Raw genomic sequence first — 19,874 nt, 5'->3', positions numbered from 1 at the left:
TGGGAAATAATAATAATAATAATAATAATAATAATAATAATAATAATAATAATAATAATAATAATAATAATAATAATAATAATAATAATAATAATAATTTTAGCAGAAGCAAAATCGAAAGTATTTCTTTTTAATATTTGGGTAATACAAGTGATCTGTGGTAAAAGAGAAGAAAATCCTTCAGTTAATTTGCACATGCTATAAACTCCATAGAAGATTTCAATTTCGATTGTCAATTTTTTGATCATTATGACAGCAGTTACAGACTTGTTATTCTTCATGAATTCTTAATAAATTAAGGTCATTAATGACCTCTTCAAATAAATAATTTAGTTCTAATCAAACAATGAGTTCATGCAAATCTGGGCTCAAAGCCTTTCTTCAAAATTAAAGGTATGTACGTGACATTTCTCAAGAATATATTAGTATGTTGTAGTTTTGGTTTGAGCATATTTCACAAACTGCATTTTTAAAAGATTTTAAAGCCAAGGGCGTACTATCCTAGTAGGGACATGCTTATTGTTAGATTCAAGAAGAGTCAACTGCCTCAGATGGCGGCCCCGAAATACAAAATTTACGGAGAAATGAAGTAAGATAGAAGTAAGGAATGGAAAGTGTGCTCTTTACAAAGTAGTACATGATGAAATGAAATACTATGTTAAGGCAGTGCACAAAGTAATCATAGGAGTGTCGCAAAGTTGTGCCACACAGTGTTGCCAGATCTACTGATTTTGCAGGAGATCTCCTGCTTTTTCTACGTTCTACTGATCTACTGCGAAAGAAAATGAAAAGTGAACAATCTCCTGCTTTTTCCTTATTTCGAGAAGTTAAAGAAATATATTATTATTAATATTGAATTTTCAATGTTTCCTCACATAAAAAGACGAAATTTCTCTGTTATAATACACAAAGCTCTGTAGAGCATATAGTTATAGAGTTTTACTGTATATAATATGAATCCAAACAATACAACTGTACGTCATCTTCTATATGCATTATGGTTAGCGTTTTTATGACTTTCTGGAAGATTTACAAGTAAGTGTTGTTTAGATTGGGACTTGGGTTGGAAGAGTGGCTTAGATCGTTTCTCCACGATCGTCAGCAAGAAATCGTTCTTACGTCACGATCATGTGTGACTGCACAACACAGTTACGTTATCGCTACGTGCATGAAAAGACATTTTCCCACTGCACTTTGCTCTTTCGCTACGGTTTACGGCGATACATGTGTGTATCAAATAATATTAATATAAATCGGGACTTTTCCCTTTCATTTGCTCAACGTAGTTAATCGGAAATGAATTCTGGACTGCTTGTTTTGACTACTGCCCCCTTAATAGTGGCAAATTTTATTGCCTCCCCTCGGATTTACATTCAAACGCCAACACTGTATGTATCTACTGATTTCTCCTGTTTTTTGTCTTCGAATCTCCTGCTTTTCCAACTGGCTGGTCTGGCAACACTGGTGCCACACGCAAGGAATATTTTTTATGCCTCATACAGTGCGTTTCTACTATCATCATTCATGCGTATAGCCTTCGTGAAATTTTAAATTTTCTTAGCAGAAAAGGCACTCTTACTGTCTTAAGATTTTTAAGGGAGGAGTTGCATTACTGGTGAAGACTGACTTTAGCTGGGCTGACTGTAAAACAAGAACGAACTTAAAGAAACCAACCAGCTTGTCTTAGGTGGCAACTAAAAAGCACAAATGCTATCAAATCGAATCATGGCAGGAGCCCAGCAGGAGGGCCGAGCGGTACATCCGTAGGAAGCAGGCGCATCAGCGATGGTAGGTATACGCATAATCGATGGAGACACATTTCATATGCCATAAAAATACATGCCTTGCGCGTAGCACAGCTTTGCGGCACACGTGGTAAGGTCTGCTACAAACGTTATCTTTGTTCCTATTATTACCATTTATTGTTATATATTTGATCTACTGTTATTATTTATTATTAAATTTAGATATTTTCTCTATTGTTATCATTACTATTTATTGTTATTGCTATCTATTTACTACTATTGTTTTCTCTATATACTTATATATTTATTATTTTGTTTTTATTTCTAATTTTCAGCATTTTTCCTTATATTTTACTACACTCATTTTTAAATTTTATTTAAGGCAGTCCGTTTTAGAGCAGTCATGTTGCTCGCGACGGGGACAAAACCTCTATGCTGACGTCCCCTTTAAACCTCAATCAATCAACCATATTCGTATTTCGGAAAAACATCTAGTTTTCGTAGCATGTGACAATCTATTTCAGGAACATATCATATGCAGGGTGTCCCTAAAGTCCCCTGACATAGGATAGGTCTAACTCTGTTATTATTAGAGTTACAACGAAATGTAAGAGGGGGAAACCGTCTCCAAATATAATGTTTTCAATCTAAAATGAAGGATTTTTTTTTTAATCGGACGAGCCGTTTGGGCTGTACATTCTTTATGCACCCAATGTGTTAAATGAAAATGCAATGTTGCCATTTACCTGGACCCACAACATAAATGAATGAAGTTACTATCTTTTACGCTAACGTATCGATGGCAGATCCCATTTCAAACAGTAACTTCATTCACTGTATATAACTATATATTGCAGCAGTTGTCGGTATACATCCATCTCCTCTGGGCCTGAGTTTGAGTAAACTCATGTGGCACAATGTGGTAGTTTTCCGAGTTCGTTAAGGTGGTGACACATTACAGTGGCTTGGGACATTCCAAGATGGTTTAACAATCGTTGTGTGTTGTTAGATGCATTTTCCTCAGTGATGTATCGTGCGATCTCAGAATCTGTCATTTTGGTGCGACTAGATCTTAGCTATATTCTGGACATTTTTACAATCTGAACGTAATTTCTGGAACCAATAAGTTGTTGTGCTAAAACCTTCTCCATTTCATGTGACAAATGTTTTTGGTTGCTGCTGCACCACTATGCCCGAGGTAGAACTAATACAATAACAGTTCGCATCAAACGTTGTTGAGCATTCACCGTCACTGTCCCTAAAAACTGACTGAAGGTATTGACAGAGTGGCGGTCTCCGTGTTAACTAGTCCTCTTGCCAAAGTTCTCTTGGTCCATTTTCACCTTGTACTTACGGCCGATCACGGGGTATACCACATCCCCGCTGATTTTGTTGTGGAAAAATTGCGATACTTACGACTCACGTTTATAAAATTATTATATATTTCTCCTATACTTACTATTACTCTGTCACGAGATATCAGACAGTAAAAAGTAGAGGAACCTTTTTGCGTTTTGCTTTAAGAAAGAAGGAATTTTATTCTATAATTATTCCTTCTTTCTTAAAACAAAACGCAAAAAGTTCCTCTACTTTTTTTTCTGTCTGATACCTCGTAACAGTCCATTACGATTTAAGGGAGAATGAATATCCCTGGTTTAAGTATTGCAATGTTACTAGTTCAGAGAGTTAGAAACTGAGCCCGGAATATTACATTGAGTATTTACTACTTGCAAGTTAGATTGCATAGCCTCAATGTTTACATTGCCTACGCGTTGCTTGCGTATCTATTTTTACGAGTAGATTCATATCACTATAATAACAGCATCTATTTTTTTTCAGGGCATATGTCTGGCTTTTTAGACTTCTCATGGCCAGAACAGCATGGCATACTTTCCTTCCTGTTATCATTTTCTTTCTCGTTATAAGCGATCATTTAGGTAAGTACTGGCATTATCCTTCATACAGTGGATAAAGATTTAGTATTTATACCAACATGAGCGATCCTAACAATAAATTTGTTGAGGGATATTTGCAACGTTTTCAGTAAATGCTAAAAGTCCAATCAAGATATAACTGAATATGTCATTCCAAATTCTGTCCTCAAAAATAACTCGAAATCAGCTACACGGACTTCTTTGAAGAATGGCATTTAGGCATCGTCTTGTTAAAAGCGCTCTTGATAGAGCTGTAACCCTATCAACCAACGGTAAAAGTGGGGGGTGAACACGGAGGGACGCCGTTACTCCACTTACAAAAAATATCTATAGTGTCCCCCTACTTCCTAAAAAAAATTACAATGGATAAAGATAGGCACGGGGGACGGCGTGACGTAATGCGTCCCTCTACCTTTTCAGATACACTTTTACCCTCAACAAATTCCATGAAAATGTATCGGTACTTTTCAGTGTAACAGAGCCCTCCAAGAATGTTAATCTGACTATCCTTGTCTACAGGACGTGTGGGTTGCTCCTAAATGACGTCCGAATTTTCGACAGTCCATGATGCATGTAACCTGTGAATTGACCTAATCATACAAATAGAACCATACCTGGACTGTACACAATATGATTCATCAATATGCCAGAATATATCACGATGAACTCCTTAAACCAATAGCAGTATTTCCTCTATTCACTATCCAATCACTCCTCTTACTCCTTTATACCATTAGCAGCCTCGTCAGTAAAAGTGGACAGACCATGGTAAAAGTGACAGTGAAAAGGCAGGAATAAGACTTTCATTTGATTTGTTGTTTTGCGTTTTGATGCTAAATTGTATTGACAAATTACATCTCGTCATGGCCAAGTTGCTCCCACAAAGGGACTGATTTTATTCCTTTGTATATTATCACATATAGGAAAAAGGTACAGTATTGCAATTGAATAATAACTACAAAATCATTAAATTTCAAGTGATTAATTTTATTAACTCTTTTTCTTATCAACTATTTTTAGATAAGATTGCAATATTAATGCCACAATTACCCTTGTATACGAAGAATCAATTATAAATTTTATTTATTGTGTATATACAGAAGGTCATTTGATGTATATCTTCCCATTTTCGATTCGGTGCTGCCATCTGGCGTATCATGCTGGAACTATGGGTTTGCTGGCGGGAGCAGTGTTGTGTCTAACTTTGTAGGTGCGTGAGTGTTATCAAATGGCGGGTAGGTGCCCTAATTTTTCGTACGTACGCATTATGAAATTGCATTGGGAGGATGGGTTAATGCTCGGGTGACGACTGCGGGAGCTTTTGTGGCTTGTTACGCACAACAGGCTCTCCTTGCAAAACATTCACCCACGAAAACCATCAGGAGAAGGCTGCAAACAAACTGGCACCCATAGTGCTAAGGGGATGTGTCGGTTGGCATGCCAAGAAAATCTTCCGACTCAACGTGATATGTGCAACAGATTCCACCTCGCATCATCAACTGTGAACAAAATAATTCGCAAGAGACTCAGGTTGAAGTGTGTGCGGAAAGCCCATGTACACCACCTACTACTGCGTCATATTGCCGAACGTAAGATGAACTGCAGGAAACTGTATGAAAAGTACCTGGTGGGTTCCAAATGGAAAAAAGTTATCACAATGGATGATTTATATGTCCATCTCACTGCTGGTGGTCTCATTCAGGCGTTCACGTACCGTGATATTGATGGCAAGGGGTACAGCAACTTTATTCGTCAGCGCAGGGAAAGTTTCCGTCATGGCTTTTTGGTTGTTATGGAATTGGAATATGAGGGTAAGTTGATGATACTCAAGGTTGACAAAAACGTGAAGCTGAGTGCAAGGTAATTCCAAGAATGCATTCTGATACCTATCTATCGGAAAGATATCCCACAATTGTATGGAGTGGACCCAAACTAGGTGATGATTCACATGGACAAGTCTTCGAGTCATACCTCCTGAACATCACTACGTTATTATCAGAAAATGGCAGAGGAATTAGGAATTCGTGTCATTCGACGTTTGAAGGCATTCCTGTGAAATTCCAGGTACCAATCCAGTGAATGTTTGTGCATTTGGACCGTTGAAACGAAGTTTTCAACATCGGCACCCGCGCTCCCTGGATGGCTATAGAAAGGGAGGAGTGAGACAGAATTCCCATGCCTGTCCTGCGCCGGAGCTTCCTGCAATGCAAACTGTGATGCCGTGTGATAGTCTACAATGCTGGAAGTCTAATACAACATGATCAGTGGTGGCGGGGTATCTCTTAAGGTGAGTAGCTGTCAAAAATGATCGGATATAAAGCGAGCAACCTTCTGTAATCTATATAATGGATTTTCATCTTAAATTTGGGTAGTGTAAATTGTTGGCTAATCCAGTTTGTATCTTAATGTTCATGGATATGTTTAAAAAGAAAGATTGAAGTGTCTCCGTGTAATCATGATACTTTGTATGAAATCTTTAGTCTGTGTTCAAATAAAGTTTGTTTTGATCACCACTAGTAACATAAACTTTCGTGATTTTGTTAAGAATATTGAATTTATTTTTATTGTAACAGATTAATGCTATACACATAATACGGTATTTTAGCCGTAAATATTTCAGAATCTGAAAGGAAGAGCAAAGCAGTTAGGATTAATTGAGTGTTTTCCTTTTTTGTAATCATTGTATACAGTGATGATTTCAGAGGGTGGCCCAGGAGGAATTTCCTCCCGAAGCGACGAACCCCCCCGGGATAATCATATATCCTATCGTGCTCAGTGTAAATTCCCAATATTGTAATACTAATTTTCACTCCAGTATATTGAAGTTCCCCACTCTCCGGAGAAAATCATGTGAGATCATCGCTGGTTGTATATACAGGGTATGACTTAATTAATGTAACAAATTACGGAAGGCAATTCCTGACACCGAGATAAGTAGAAAAGATCCTATAAACATATAGCATATTGGGTATATTGGCAGAGTTAGCGAAGGCAGAAAGAGTAAGAACATTAACTTCGAAGCAGTATATGTCGACGTACAAAAAGACACAAACTTAAGTTCATCAGGCACTTTACAAAAGATGTTCAAAGTATCCACCATGAACAGCACTGCATGCATGACAACGCCAGATCATGGATTTGCGAACCCGTTCGAAGATACCTGGGTCATGGAGAACAGTTGCACAGGTGTTATGGATACGCTGTTCCAAGTCATTGATATCGTTGATAGAAGTAGCATATACCACACTTTTAATGTATCCCCATAGATAAAAATCCAATCAATTCAAGTCCGGATACAGGGCAGGCCAATACACTGGTCCCTCACACCCAATCTTTTAGTTGGGAAGTTGTTTAACCACCGACAGACATTTATACTAAAGTGCGCGAAAGCCCCATCATGCATGTACTCGTGTTTCAGTGAATCGCTAGGGGAACATTTTCCAGTAACTCGGGCAGTGTATCCTGAAGGAAGGTCACATACTGTGCTCCATTCAGTCTTCGGGATGACATGTATATACCGATCAGTTGATCATGGACAAAATCACACCATACATTGAGTCCAAATTGGTGCTGATGATGAGTGACAACCGTACTATGAGGATGTGCATCTGCCCAAGTACATGTATGGTATGCATGTTAATCATACCATTCCTTCCAAACGTGGCCTCGTCAGAGAAGAGTGTTTATGCCTGAAACAGTATGATAGTAATGATCTGTTGATTGAACCACTGCCAGGATGCTTCACGTGATTGGAAATCCACTTATGTCAATCTTTGTACCCTCTGCAGTTAGTATAAGGCATTTTCATCAAACCTATGTCACAGTCATGTGACTGTCATGCATTCCACGCCTAAGTTCCCTCGTATTCGTACCTGGCTTATTCTCAACAGCTTCTGACACACGTTCATCCATAGCAGATGTTCGTACACGACGGGATCGACCAGCATCTAGTGGGCAAGTAACATGGTCCCTGTTTCACACACGCACCGATGAATTGCTGTAAACATCCTGTATGATGGTTGGCGTCTGTTAGGAAAACGTTCCTTATAGAGTCGTGCTGTTTCACGTCCATTCCCATCCGCATCACTGTGCATGAGTTTCATGTCGGCCTGTTCGCGGTTTGAATAACGAATCATGTTTTAGTCAAACACTGTCCTATTCAATACTCGCAGCACAATGATCTTAGTTCTGTACTGTAGCGTCTTGAACACGAGCGCCATCTGTGTGTGTGAGCCAAGCAACTATGTATTGAACATTAGCGCTATCTCCAGACTTTCTAGACCGCCATCACTAACCTTATTGGTTTTCGGCATCTGCCGCTTCGAACTAATTTTCTCACGTTTCGGCCCTCGCTAACTCTACCGATGTGCTCAACATGCTATATGTTCATAGGACCTTGTTTGCTTATCTCAGTGTCAGGAATCACCTCCGACGTTTGTTAAAATAATTTAGTTACATCCTGATATGAGTGTTCACAGACGTTATTAAATATAGTTACACTGTTAACCTACGCGTTAAACGTATGAGAATCACGCTAAGACAGAGGCTTAAGGTTCATATCCTTTACTAGAATTATTTACGAAAGCAAACATGTATAGTTCTTTTAATAAATATTGGCAAACAAGGATATTCTTGTAGCGTGTGTTTTTTATACGTATTTATTGTGCGTTTCATATCATACGTATATCAAGTTGTCCAAAAGGTATTAAGCCTTAGGAGATCAAAGATGAGAATACATTTATTGTGATTTGAACACATTTTATTCGATGGTGTTCTGTCACTTTTCCATCAACACCATAATCGCTATAGAATTTTTGTGGTTTGAAGTAAAAAGAAATTGTGGCACCTGGTTTTCACATGCCTATTTTGAAACTAACGTACTATCAATGAGAGTTCTGCAGAGACCGAAACAAATGATAGTCTGACAGTGCCTATAGAGCTATACTTATTTTCACGGCGCAATACCTTACGTCTGATTATGAGAATTCCAGTACATTTTTCCATGTATACTAATTTCAATTGTCAGCTGTCACATTTCACCTGTCGTGACTTATACCGCCTAAGATTTGCGACAGTAACGCTATTTCGTGCACAACATTCTAAATACTTTTTAGACCATCTGTCATTTGCAAATAATGTATTTCATATATGAGAAGCAAGCTTCCTCATGAGTATGTGGATGGTATATATGTCTTTAGAGTAGGAGACCCGGGTTCGATTTCTGTCGGGAACTCGTGTGGTTCGGATCCCACGTTAAGCTGTAGGTCAATGTCTCATGTAGCCTCGCTGTTGAATAGGATGCTATCACTGTAACTTATTACACACTGCTGAAATGTGCGTTTTAAGACAGGGTAGATGTGACTTCCTGTATGCGTCTCTTAACCACCAGCTCCACGGTTTCTCGAGTTCGAAATAACGCGTGTTGAAATGAATTTTCCCATGATTTTGTACAGCCCTAGTTCCGAAACTATGCACTTTTCCACAAAGGTATACATGAGCTTTCTTTATATATATTTTTTATGTGAGGAATCACCTCTTACACTTTGTCGATCAAGTTCACGAGCGTTGAAAAAGGAAAATGGTACAATAGAACAATAATGCCAAGCGGGAATTCATGTTTCACATACATTTAACATACGAGATAGAGATAATGATGTCAATTGCCAGTAGGACTGTAGCCGAAATAGCAATGAATCATAATCTATCTGCTTTCTTTCATTTGCTTATATCTTTGTAGAAAAGTTCCACTGGTATTTTTTTATCTCCAAAACACTGATAACTTGTTTCATACCATTTGGTGCAACGGTTGTTTCATAGCTTTTGTTGCAAAGTAAATCATGATTAAACTGAAATTTGACAAATTTTGCAATAAATTACTAATCTAAGGCTGCCTCTTAAGTAGACGTACATGCTATAAAAATACTTTACAAGTCATGAACGTTTTTAATGGACATTTCTTTTCTTTACAGTTGATTGTAAACCGTGCGGAAAAAAGTGTTCATGTAGGGGCAAGCTTAATCTTAGCAACAGGACTAACTTTAAAGAAGATTATGATGATGATAGTATGTATATTTGTTTCCCTTTGTCCCAATTGGAAAGCAAAGAACAGCTACAAAATTTCTCATCGACGGAAGAAGACATATGCCCCTGGAATAATGACCATTCGGAGCCTCCAAAGTCTTGTAACGAAGGCAAGATGATGAAATGTATGAAAAGGAGTGGTGCTAAAATTGGAGTAGGAAATATTAAGAAGAATGCTAGGGATAAGAGTGAACACACTTTCCGTAAAATATTGTGTTCATGTCAAAAGACCGAGGTAGAGGATGAAAATATATGTGAGGAGCCAGGTAAGATTTTCCAATAATTGTTTATAATCTTTACCAACTGCGAAGATCAGGCCGAAAATTATAATGATAAACTGAACTTAACGTGTTCGGGCTCTTAAACTAGGACTGCTCAAGAAAGGGTTGGCGTTGTCACGTGGGAAACCCTAGCTTCTACTCACAGACGGCAATGATTAACAGACATGTTTTTAAATGAATGATGGGAAATCAGCATATCAGCCCCTTTCACCGCAGGGGCGGCTTTAGGATTTTAATTTTGGGTAGGCCCGCTCCCTCGCTTATGGATACATATATACATTTGATTAATGACAGTAGGAAATTACTTTTACAGTAGTGGTTGATGCTATTTAACAATTATCTACCATTAATGTAAATAGCGGAAAATATATTTACTCTATTGTATGTTTTAATGTTTATATATCTTTCAAAATTTTTGGGTAGGCCCGTGCCTACCCGGCTACACGCCAAAGCCGCCACTGTTTCACCGTCATTTCTGGTTATTTAGATTGAGTTTATATTGTTATTAATAATAATAGTAATTTTAATATAAGGTGATGGAGATGAAGAAAATGACACGTAGTAGTACCAATTAAGATTTTCCTCTTTGCAGTAGACCAAATTTTAATTTGAGTTCCCACATAGGTAAGCGGTTAGCTTACGCGCCTTTGTTCTATGAAAGCCGGATTTAATTCCAGGCAGAAGCTCATGTGGCTCGAATCTCACGTTAAGCTGTAGCTCCACATCTCATGTAGCCTCGCTGCTGAAAGGAATGCTAAAATGAAAATTAAATCAATCAATCCAAATTTTAATTTCTAACCAAAGCACAATTTCTATTATTACATTTCGTATATACGTACAGTCTTGTTAAAATATAATCTTGGTCATCCATTATGCTTCAAACGGCTATATTCCGGCATAAAATTTTAATACTTCGGCACTAAATAAAGATTCCAGTTGGCTAAAGAAACCCCAACCAGGAATTCTGGCGATTAGTTCGAAATGTCTCCCGCCCAAAATTCGGAACGAGAATATTCTCCCTGCAAAGACCTTAAGGACTAATCCACAAAACCGAAGAACAAGTCGAACTGTTCACCACTACCCTAGAAAAACACTCCAATAAAACAAAACCCCAATTCTTCGAGCAATTCACCACAGCAACAGCCATATCCCACTGACTGGCCTATTCCCCCCATAAGAAGTACAGCACCCAGAGAGAGCCAAGCAGTGGTCAACAGGATCCATCCCCAAAAAGCACCCAGCCCCGATAAAATTCCACCCTCCGTAACGTATTTGGTCTAGGAATTAATTCGTGCGGTTGGTGCGCACACATTGAAGCTGTAGTACAAACACAAAATACATAAATACCTTAAGAAAAATATTGTCCATCGCTAGCCACCACTTTCGCCCATCTGTCAGGCAATGTACGGATTCCGTGGCGAAAGAAGTCCTCATCCTTGGAAGCGATCCAGTCAGAGACCCATGTTTCGATATCTTCTGAAGAAGTAAACCGCTGTCCAATCAAAGCGTTGTTCATGCAATCGAACAAGTAGTAGTCCGAAGGAGCAACGTCTGGTGAATACGGCGGGTGGGGTAAAACTTCCCATCCGACATTTTCTAAATAGGTTTTGACCGGTTTTGCGACATGTGGGCGAGCGTTATCATGTTGAACAATAAGTTTATCATGTCTGTTCTCTCATTCTGGTCGTGTTCTGGCCAGAGCTTGCTTCAAACGCATTAATTGTCGTCGATAACGTTCTCCATTCATAGTTTCACCCGGTTGCAGCAGCTCATAGTACACCACACCTTTCATATCCCACCATATGCACAGCATAACCTTTGCACAGTGAATATCTCGTTTTGGTTGTGATGGACCTGGTTCACCTGGTTTCACCCAGGCCTTTTTTCGTTTAGGGTTCTCGTAATGGATCCACTTCTCATCACCCGTAATAATTCGATGCAGAAACCCCTTTCTGCTCTGTCGTTGAAGCAGCAATTCGCAAATGTTTTTTCGTCTTTCAACGTCTCTGTCTTTCAATTCATGTGGAACCCAATGTGACATCTTTTGAATCATTCCCATGGCTTTCAAGCGTTTGGAGACTGTTGTTTGATCAACGCCTAATGCTGCTGCAAGTTGTTCCTGCGTTTGACACGAATCCTGCTCGAGCAATGCTGTCAATTCTTCGTCTTGAAATTTTTTTGGCTGTCCAGCTCGCTCTTGGTCTGCCAAGCCGAAATCACCACTTCTAAACCGTGAAAACCACTTCTGACACGTTCGCTCAGCTAGAGCATGGTCACCATACACTTCCACCAAAATACGATGACTTTCAGTCGCACTTTTCTGCATGTTAAAGTAATGCAGCAGGACACCCCGCAAAAACACTTTATCAGGCACAAATTGCGCCATGTTCACTTAACTACAAACTGGTGTTGTTGACGCTTTAATCCACTGCCCTATACTACGAACGATACGCGATGACAGGGGTTTGCAACACATGTGTGGATACACGGAACTGTGGGACGCTCCGTTCGTAGCGCCATCTCTTGTCCACCCGCACGAATTAATTCCTAGACCAAATAACACGCAAAGCCCTAGTACTGCTTATCCGCATCTTCAATGCTGTATTGCATACAGGGCCTGGAAAGAAGCTAGGATAGTGATGATCCCAAAACCCGGGGCCCCACGCTCAAGACTGACCAGCTATCGACCAATCAGCCTACTCTCCCACTCGAGCAAGGTGTTCGTGAGAATTCTGCACAGACATCTCTAACAACACACAGACGAGCACAACCTCATCCCAGATCATCAGTTTGGGTAAAACGCAGAACACCAGCTGGTTCGGGTAAAGCTAACAATTACCACCAGGTTCAATGATGGAGGCCACATCTTAGGACTCTTTCTTGATATAGAGAAAGCATTTGATAAGGTGTGGCACGAAGGCTTCATCCACAAACTTCTTGCCCAGGCATTCCCACAGTACCAGATAAGATTAGTGCCATCTTATCTCTCCAACAGGCAGTTCCATGTAGCACACGCAGATCACGTGACAACTCCAAGGACAGCTCAGGCAGAGGTCCCCCAAGGCTTCTGCATCTCACCACTTCTGTATGCAGTATATACAGCTGACATCCCCCAACCTACAATACAATCATGGCCACCTTTGCAGACGACACCGCTGTTTTTGCAAGTCATTCCAACATACGCTACGCAACCCTCCATCTGTAGCGATAAATTTAGCTTCTGAGAGACTGAACAACGAATTGGAATATTAAGATAAACGCAACAAAAACCGTAGTTGTCGACTTTTCAACAAACAAGCAAAAACTAAACATCCGCCTCATGATGGATGATACAGCACTGACCCTCGAGGAAGACGCAAAATACTTGGGAGTCACCCTAGACCGGAGACTGACATTTGTCAAACATCTATAGATGGTGACGAAGAAAGGCTTACAACGCTTTTTCAGCGCACTCCTCTTATTGCTACTGTCCCCTTCATTTTCACTGGAAACAAAGAGACATATCTACAACACCTGCCTCAGACCCATAATGTTGTGTGCGCACAATACATGGCACTATACAGCACAAATCCACCTTAGACCACTGCTCTACCAATGTTCCACGATGTGCGAGCAAGACAGTCAACGAACTTCTGGAGGAAAACCCCGACTCCAGCAACTCCAAAATCGCCAGATTAGGACAAACAAACCCAAGGAGACACTGCTACAAGATGCCTTGTCCACCCAGATAAAGCCCACCACCAACCACTGGAAGATGGACAAAATTAGAGAGCGCGAAAATTGCGTCCCTACCATCACAAATGCGTTCGACAACAATTACGCCAAGGCACGCAACACGGTATGGAAGGCATGGGCTTCAGCCCGATACTTCACAAAATCAAAACCTGTCAAGAAAGGACTGAGGACAGAAGACATCAGTTCCAGCTGATCATTCCTACATTTCTCTCTGTGCTGCTTTGGGCAGGAGAGACTCCCTAATCTTACCTGTGCGCTGCTCTAGGTAAGAGGTTCCTATCCTATCTCCGCGCCGCATTGGGCAGGAGATATTACTCACTTCCGCGCTGCTACAGGCAGGAGGTCCAAACTCATAGAGAAAGGACTATTACTAGAGATACCTACTTATTTGTAGTACAGTGTGCATAGAACTTGAATAGAATTTTTTAATAATAAAAGTTGAGGGAAAAGAAAAGCCGTTCACCATCTCTACCATACATTACATGGTGATCGCATCAATGGGGCAGTGATTTTCCTACGGGGCACTATTTTCATTAAGCAAAATCAAGACTTTAACAATTATTAGGTTCAATTTTGGGGAGGGTTAGTGAAATTGAATTATTAAGCCAGATCAAGTTTTATGCCTATTACTCGGACGGAAAAGAATACTTGGTAGGACAGAGATAATCCCTGCATGACAGAGTCAGGACCTAGAATCTCATTTAATATGCCGCATCTGACGAGATATTCCAGTCGCATACTTTTTTTATGCTCTTTGACTACCTGCCATCCTACAGTCCTGGACTATCTAAAAGAAGAAGGAGGTATTATCAATGTACTGTACCTTCAAGAAGTAGCTTTGAACCTAGTGCTTCAATTAAAAAGACAAAATCAATTGGATACTTTAACATACGACCAACTGAAACAAAAACTGACCTAATTAAGCAGACCAAGGATTCCTGTGCATAAGGCCGAACTGGAACTATTTTAAATCCAGCAAGCAGAAGATGAACCAATCGATGCGTATTTCCTAAGAAAACTATGACCAATGCAATAAGTCATTATGGGACTTCAACTTTTTTTTTTTTTTTTTTTTTTTTGGCTCTGGAATCATTCTCGGCTGTCCATAAGTTACAAACTCATCTTCATCCGTTATAAGCTGCACAGCATTTGATGAGGAAACGAGATTACATAGAACTATCTCAAGCAATACATTCCTTGTACGGCCAACCTTCACGTACTCCATCCCAAATTACCAAGCGAAACTTAAAATTTTCTGCCAATCCTTTCACAAGTGCACCAAACTATTACTCTCGTACAAACACCACAAGCCACGAATTTACCTTTTCAAGCATCAGAACCTATACCTTCTCCACCGCCAATGCAGAATATACCCCTCCTCCTTCAACTTCCGGCTCATCACAAGTATTTCAACTCTCAGTTAACACCGCAACCCCAATCCCTCCTTCTCAACAAAAAATCATTCCAACATTACCAGAATACCAACCAAATGACTGAATTATCCTTAATGGTCGCTCAAAACGCCATACCACAACAAAACGGACGAAACAGAATGAACAGAAATAAAGGGTAAAATGGGAGTAAATTTAGAAACTATAACAACAATAAAAGGGATAGTAATGCACAGGGTGAGGCAAATAAAAGTGGCCCGGACGAGTGGATACAATTGGACGTGGATGCATGGGACCACACCACCAGTTTAGATCTTGGTGCGGGCTCTGCAGTGCATAGGTGAAGATGGTACTCACAGTGCAGCAGAGGGTGTTTGTTGTGGAAAGTTACATGAAAACAAATTCGTGGAAAGAGTGTAGTCAGTTGTTTGCTCATGAATTTCATGGTATCAAAGAGCCAGCAGAGTGCAATTCAATGATTAATCAGGAAATGACGTCAGACAAGATCTGTTTTGAACAAGGCAAAAAACATTCCGAAACGTGTCCGAACACCTGAAATTGTCGTCATTTTCATTAATGCGGTCATTCAAGAGATGAATGGTGGTTATTTTCAACATCTGGTATAAGCAAGTTAGCGAACTGTTTCCTTTCCCTTGCTGTGTTTCTTGTACCCTGAAACTCTGTTGTCCGGGTCACTTTTATTTGCCCCATCCTGTACATAGAGATAACAGGAACGGTGGTAATAAGAAAAAATATCCAAAGGGGACAGAATATCAATGGTCTTTCTGCCTTAAACAAGGACACCTCACATCATCTTGTTGGGAAAACAAGCAAAATGGAGAAAAAAAAGACCACCTCCAAGGTCTAACAACCTTGGTGAGCCTAAAAGCGCATCATGGGCCACCATTTAAAAACAGTTGAAGAATGAACAGCACCAAAGAGATATTCCAACCAATCTACTAGGATCCCATGATTCGAACACCACTAAAAGAGAACACGTCAATGTGACATTTTCTGACAATAAACTACTTCTTCACGTAAAGGGCAACTATAACACTAAACCTACTATCATTGATACGGGGTCATCGGTTTCTCTGAAGTAGACGAAGCTCTCAATTGCAAGCTGCACTGATTACACTATATCCCGACTTAAATTATGACAATAAGAATGATTGTAGCTTTATATCACTTTGTATTTTAGTACAGCACTTTAAAGTCACCGCAACACATTATTATTACGTTTTTTCTTAATGCAGCAGTGAAAATAGGACCAATCAAGATTTGCCAAATGGATGATGTTCAAGGGCTCCGTTGTTGCTGGTGCAGCGTAAAAGCAGAAGGAGATAACCACTACCATGTTACTTGTTCTAGATGGACAGAGACAGAGGAAGAAGAGGTAAGTTCTTGAACTGAAAATGTGTATCAAACAATTAGAATGTTAACCTGATAATGCAAGAAATTCAGTTATTTTAAGCCGAAACAGCATGGCGCCAAAATGATCTGTGAATTCTGTCTTGCAGTTATTATAACAAACAGTAGGAAACAGAAGTTACATCTTCAATCTTAATGAGTTGGATGTGCACTATCCTAAAGGGCAGTACCAACCCATAGTTGCTACTGGATGGTAAAGTGCTACGTTCAATTTGCCACTGTTGTGTTGTAGAACCATTTAAAAGTAAGTGATGAGATACGTCTATTATCGTGATGAACCAAACCAATCTACCCGTTGTACCTAGAAGTGGAGCGGACTTTGATAGCGAGTAAGAGTCTACGTTCAAGCCAAACTAAATTTCCTTATTAGTATCAGTGGGTGTCCCCACACCATAAGCACCAAACATTGTGCCATGGTAAGACCACAATCTGTCAGAGTTTGACCCTGTTTGACCCAATTTGAAAGTTTTTTGACGCCAGGAAGTGTCTCAAGTTTCAGTTCTGCCTATCTCGTGTTACAGCAGGGATACCAAGTGCACTACCGAAACCAACAGTGGCGGATCTAGGAGTTAAAAACTAGGGATGCAACCAGAAGCCAGACTACGATAGGTATATGATAAGTTTACCATAAACTCTTAAAAATATAGAAATAGTAACTTAAATTAGTTATGCCATTCAAAAACTGAGGAGCCTAGGGCCTCCATCCCCGGGCTAGATCCGCCCCAGGGAATCAATGGTTAATAGCGTAACTAGAGAGGAAGAAGGCTTCCCCTAGATAACCGGCAGACCCCAGGCTGAAATTATGGTTCTTCTTTCAATTCTTATAAGTACGGGGTCATGCACCCTAGCAAACTATTCTAGTTACATCAATGTCTATGGCACGTGCAAGTCGCCCATTTGAGAGTGTAGTGTGATTTTTCCTCGACTGCGACATTTTTGCTATACTTATATTTCTTCCAAGTTATTTAAATTATATTTCAAAGTCTGCATCAATCATAAGTGAAACATCTATTTTAAAGTAAGATTTTTCCTACACTGCCTCACTACTTATGCTTTATTTTTCTTTCAAGTTAATTGAATTGTTCTTCAAAGTTTGAAACAAGCGAATATCATTTCAAACTTGTGAAACTAAGACTTCCAAACTATGCAAATTAAATACTCAATCATAAGTAGTGCATCTATATGTACTGGTTACAATAGAGTAATAAGATCAAAGATAGAACCTGTTTCTAGGACACTGAATCCATATCAAAAAGTCATTATTTGTTCTTCTTTTTGTTTTTGTTCTATGTTGATAAAGGTTGAAAACAAAAATAGTTTATTTTGCCTCTTCCGGCTTGAATAGAGAGCTAAAGGAGGAGATAGAACCTATTCTTCGGACGCGGAATCGATTCTCTCGCTCTATGAAAAATCAAGATTGAAACCGGACGCAGCAGTAAATATCAACCATTTCCGGTTTTGGTAAGTGTTGACGATAATCATTATTTGTCTTGAGAAGCTAAATCGCTTGCAAAAGAAAATTAAAAGAAAAAAAACACTTCTCGCTAACCATTACCGTGTTTGTTACGTAGCGATAAGCGTTGAAACCTAAAATGGTTAATTTTAATCACTTCTTGTTAGAATAGCGCTTCAACGGAGAAGATTAAACCTATTCTTGGGACGCTGAATTGATTGCAAAAAAAAACTGCATCTTAATAGCATTTATCGTTTTTGCTCTACGTAAGTCAGTATTAAAATGAAGTAATGATAAACCACTTTTGGTTTCGGTAGAGTATTGTTAATAGTCATGACACGTTGTCTTGAGACGCTAAGTCGTTTACATTAAAAAAAAAAAGAAAAAAAAACAGTTTCTCGCTATCTGTTAGCATTTTCGTTCTATTGCAATAAACGTTAAAACCAGTATTGGAACTGGATGTAATAGTAAAATTGAAATATGTCTTGTTCACATATGGTGTTGTAGATACTCACGATGCATTGAGTTTGTTTACAAAAAAAGCAGCTTTTCGTTATGTTACCATTTCGTTATGTAACGGAACCTATCCTTTTGACGCTTAGTCAATTGCAAAAGAATCGCATCTCGATATTTCGTACTGCTTTTGCTTTGATACCTGTCAACAGACGGATGGACAAACCCGTTATGTGCATAGCAAAGTTTGGAAGTCTAGAACAACAAAGGTAAAGAAATAAACGAGAACTAAAAATAAATGCTTAAACGTTACTTTTTTTGAAATGGAATTCGAATAAATTTTATATATATAAAAGTTTAAAAGTAGCGTGGGATTTGAACCTCTTGGCTTCTGTTTATTGGACTAGTTTAAAAATACAGTTAATTTTTCCATTACTGATTGTAAACTTACTATAGACAATTCCTTCCAACGGATCTTGAAAGATGAGTACCCCTAATATAACATATTGGAGTTCCGTTAAGTATTAAGGAGTTTGCCGTATTAACTAACAAGACATCCCGTTATAATACTTATAATTCAGTTTCATCTTTTGATCTTTTTTGTAGGCTGAGTCTGATGAGAAAGAATCATAAATATTATGAAGACAATTGCCCTTGATAATTTGCCTGTAATATTCCATACCATATGTTCAGATCTTTTTCGCTAAAATTTGGTTTTCAAGAAATGTTGTCTGTTGAAATTGCTTATTGATATTCTAATGATTTTATGTGGCCATATTATTGTTTATTTAATTCAGATTAATAAAAATGAATCTTTTCTACCTTGTCTTATCTTGTCTTTATTTTGCCTTGTCTTTTCTACAATAAAATTAAGTCGTGTTCTAGTTTTATTTCCAATGAGAAAAAGCGAAAAGGCTACAGAGGTTGTTCAGTCTACATTTGGCCAATTTCGACTTACCTAAAAATTTAGAAGAATCCATAGCGCCAGGTTCGTAAATGCTCGATGTGTTTCCCTTGATTCCTAACAATAGCCCGACAGCGTAATTTCCACTGTAATAGGTTTCTCTGAAAAACTGGGAGGGGAATCTTGTCCCATTCCCTTTGCACAGCTTTCCGACCACAGTTGTCACACGCCGTTTTCCCAAAGCCCGCTTCAGCAATCCAAATCCACAATAGTCCATAGGACTTTCATCTGGAGATTTAACAGGTACCTCATTGAAAGGTATCACCTGTATACCACTTGCCTCCTCCATCTCCCTGTAGAATACGAGGGACGATCGTGAGGTATGTGATGATGCTTTGTCCACGTGAATGCGCACCAGATTTACGTCATTTCTGTACAGTGTTGGAATCTCATGCTCGTAGACAGG

The 19,874-nt window shown here is 39.1% G+C and overlaps 1 protein-coding gene across 2 annotated transcripts; it reads left to right on the top strand.

The window, feature by feature from the left end:
• The first annotated feature begins 227 nt into the window (after positions 1 to 227).
• Positions 228 to 19,325, top strand: LOC145669269 (uncharacterized). Of its 2 annotated transcripts, none has more exons than XM_081737590.1 (5): positions 228 to 393; positions 3,585 to 3,682; positions 9,649 to 10,026; positions 16,427 to 16,563; positions 19,111 to 19,325. In XM_081737590.1, exons 2-5 carry the CDS (start codon positions 3,613 to 3,615, stop codon positions 19,135 to 19,137), a joined length of 612 nt encoding a protein of 203 aa, XP_081593716.1. In that variant the 5' UTR covers positions 228 to 393; positions 3,585 to 3,612; the 3' UTR covers positions 19,138 to 19,325. The 2 variants fall into 2 exon arrangements, with proteins under 2 accessions (XP_081593716.1, XP_081593715.1); XM_081737589.1 differs by having other exon boundaries at positions 230 to 393; positions 16,424 to 16,563.
• The last annotated feature ends 549 nt before the right edge of the window (positions 19,326 to 19,874 follow it).

Source organism: Thermobia domestica, chromosome 13 (assembly GCF_964235325.1).
Source record: "Thermobia domestica chromosome 13, izTheDome1.hap1.1, whole genome shotgun sequence".
Taxonomy (NCBI): Eukaryota; Metazoa; Arthropoda; class Insecta; order Zygentoma; family Lepismatidae; genus Thermobia; species Thermobia domestica.
This window is presented reverse-complemented; position numbering and strand designations above follow the sequence as displayed.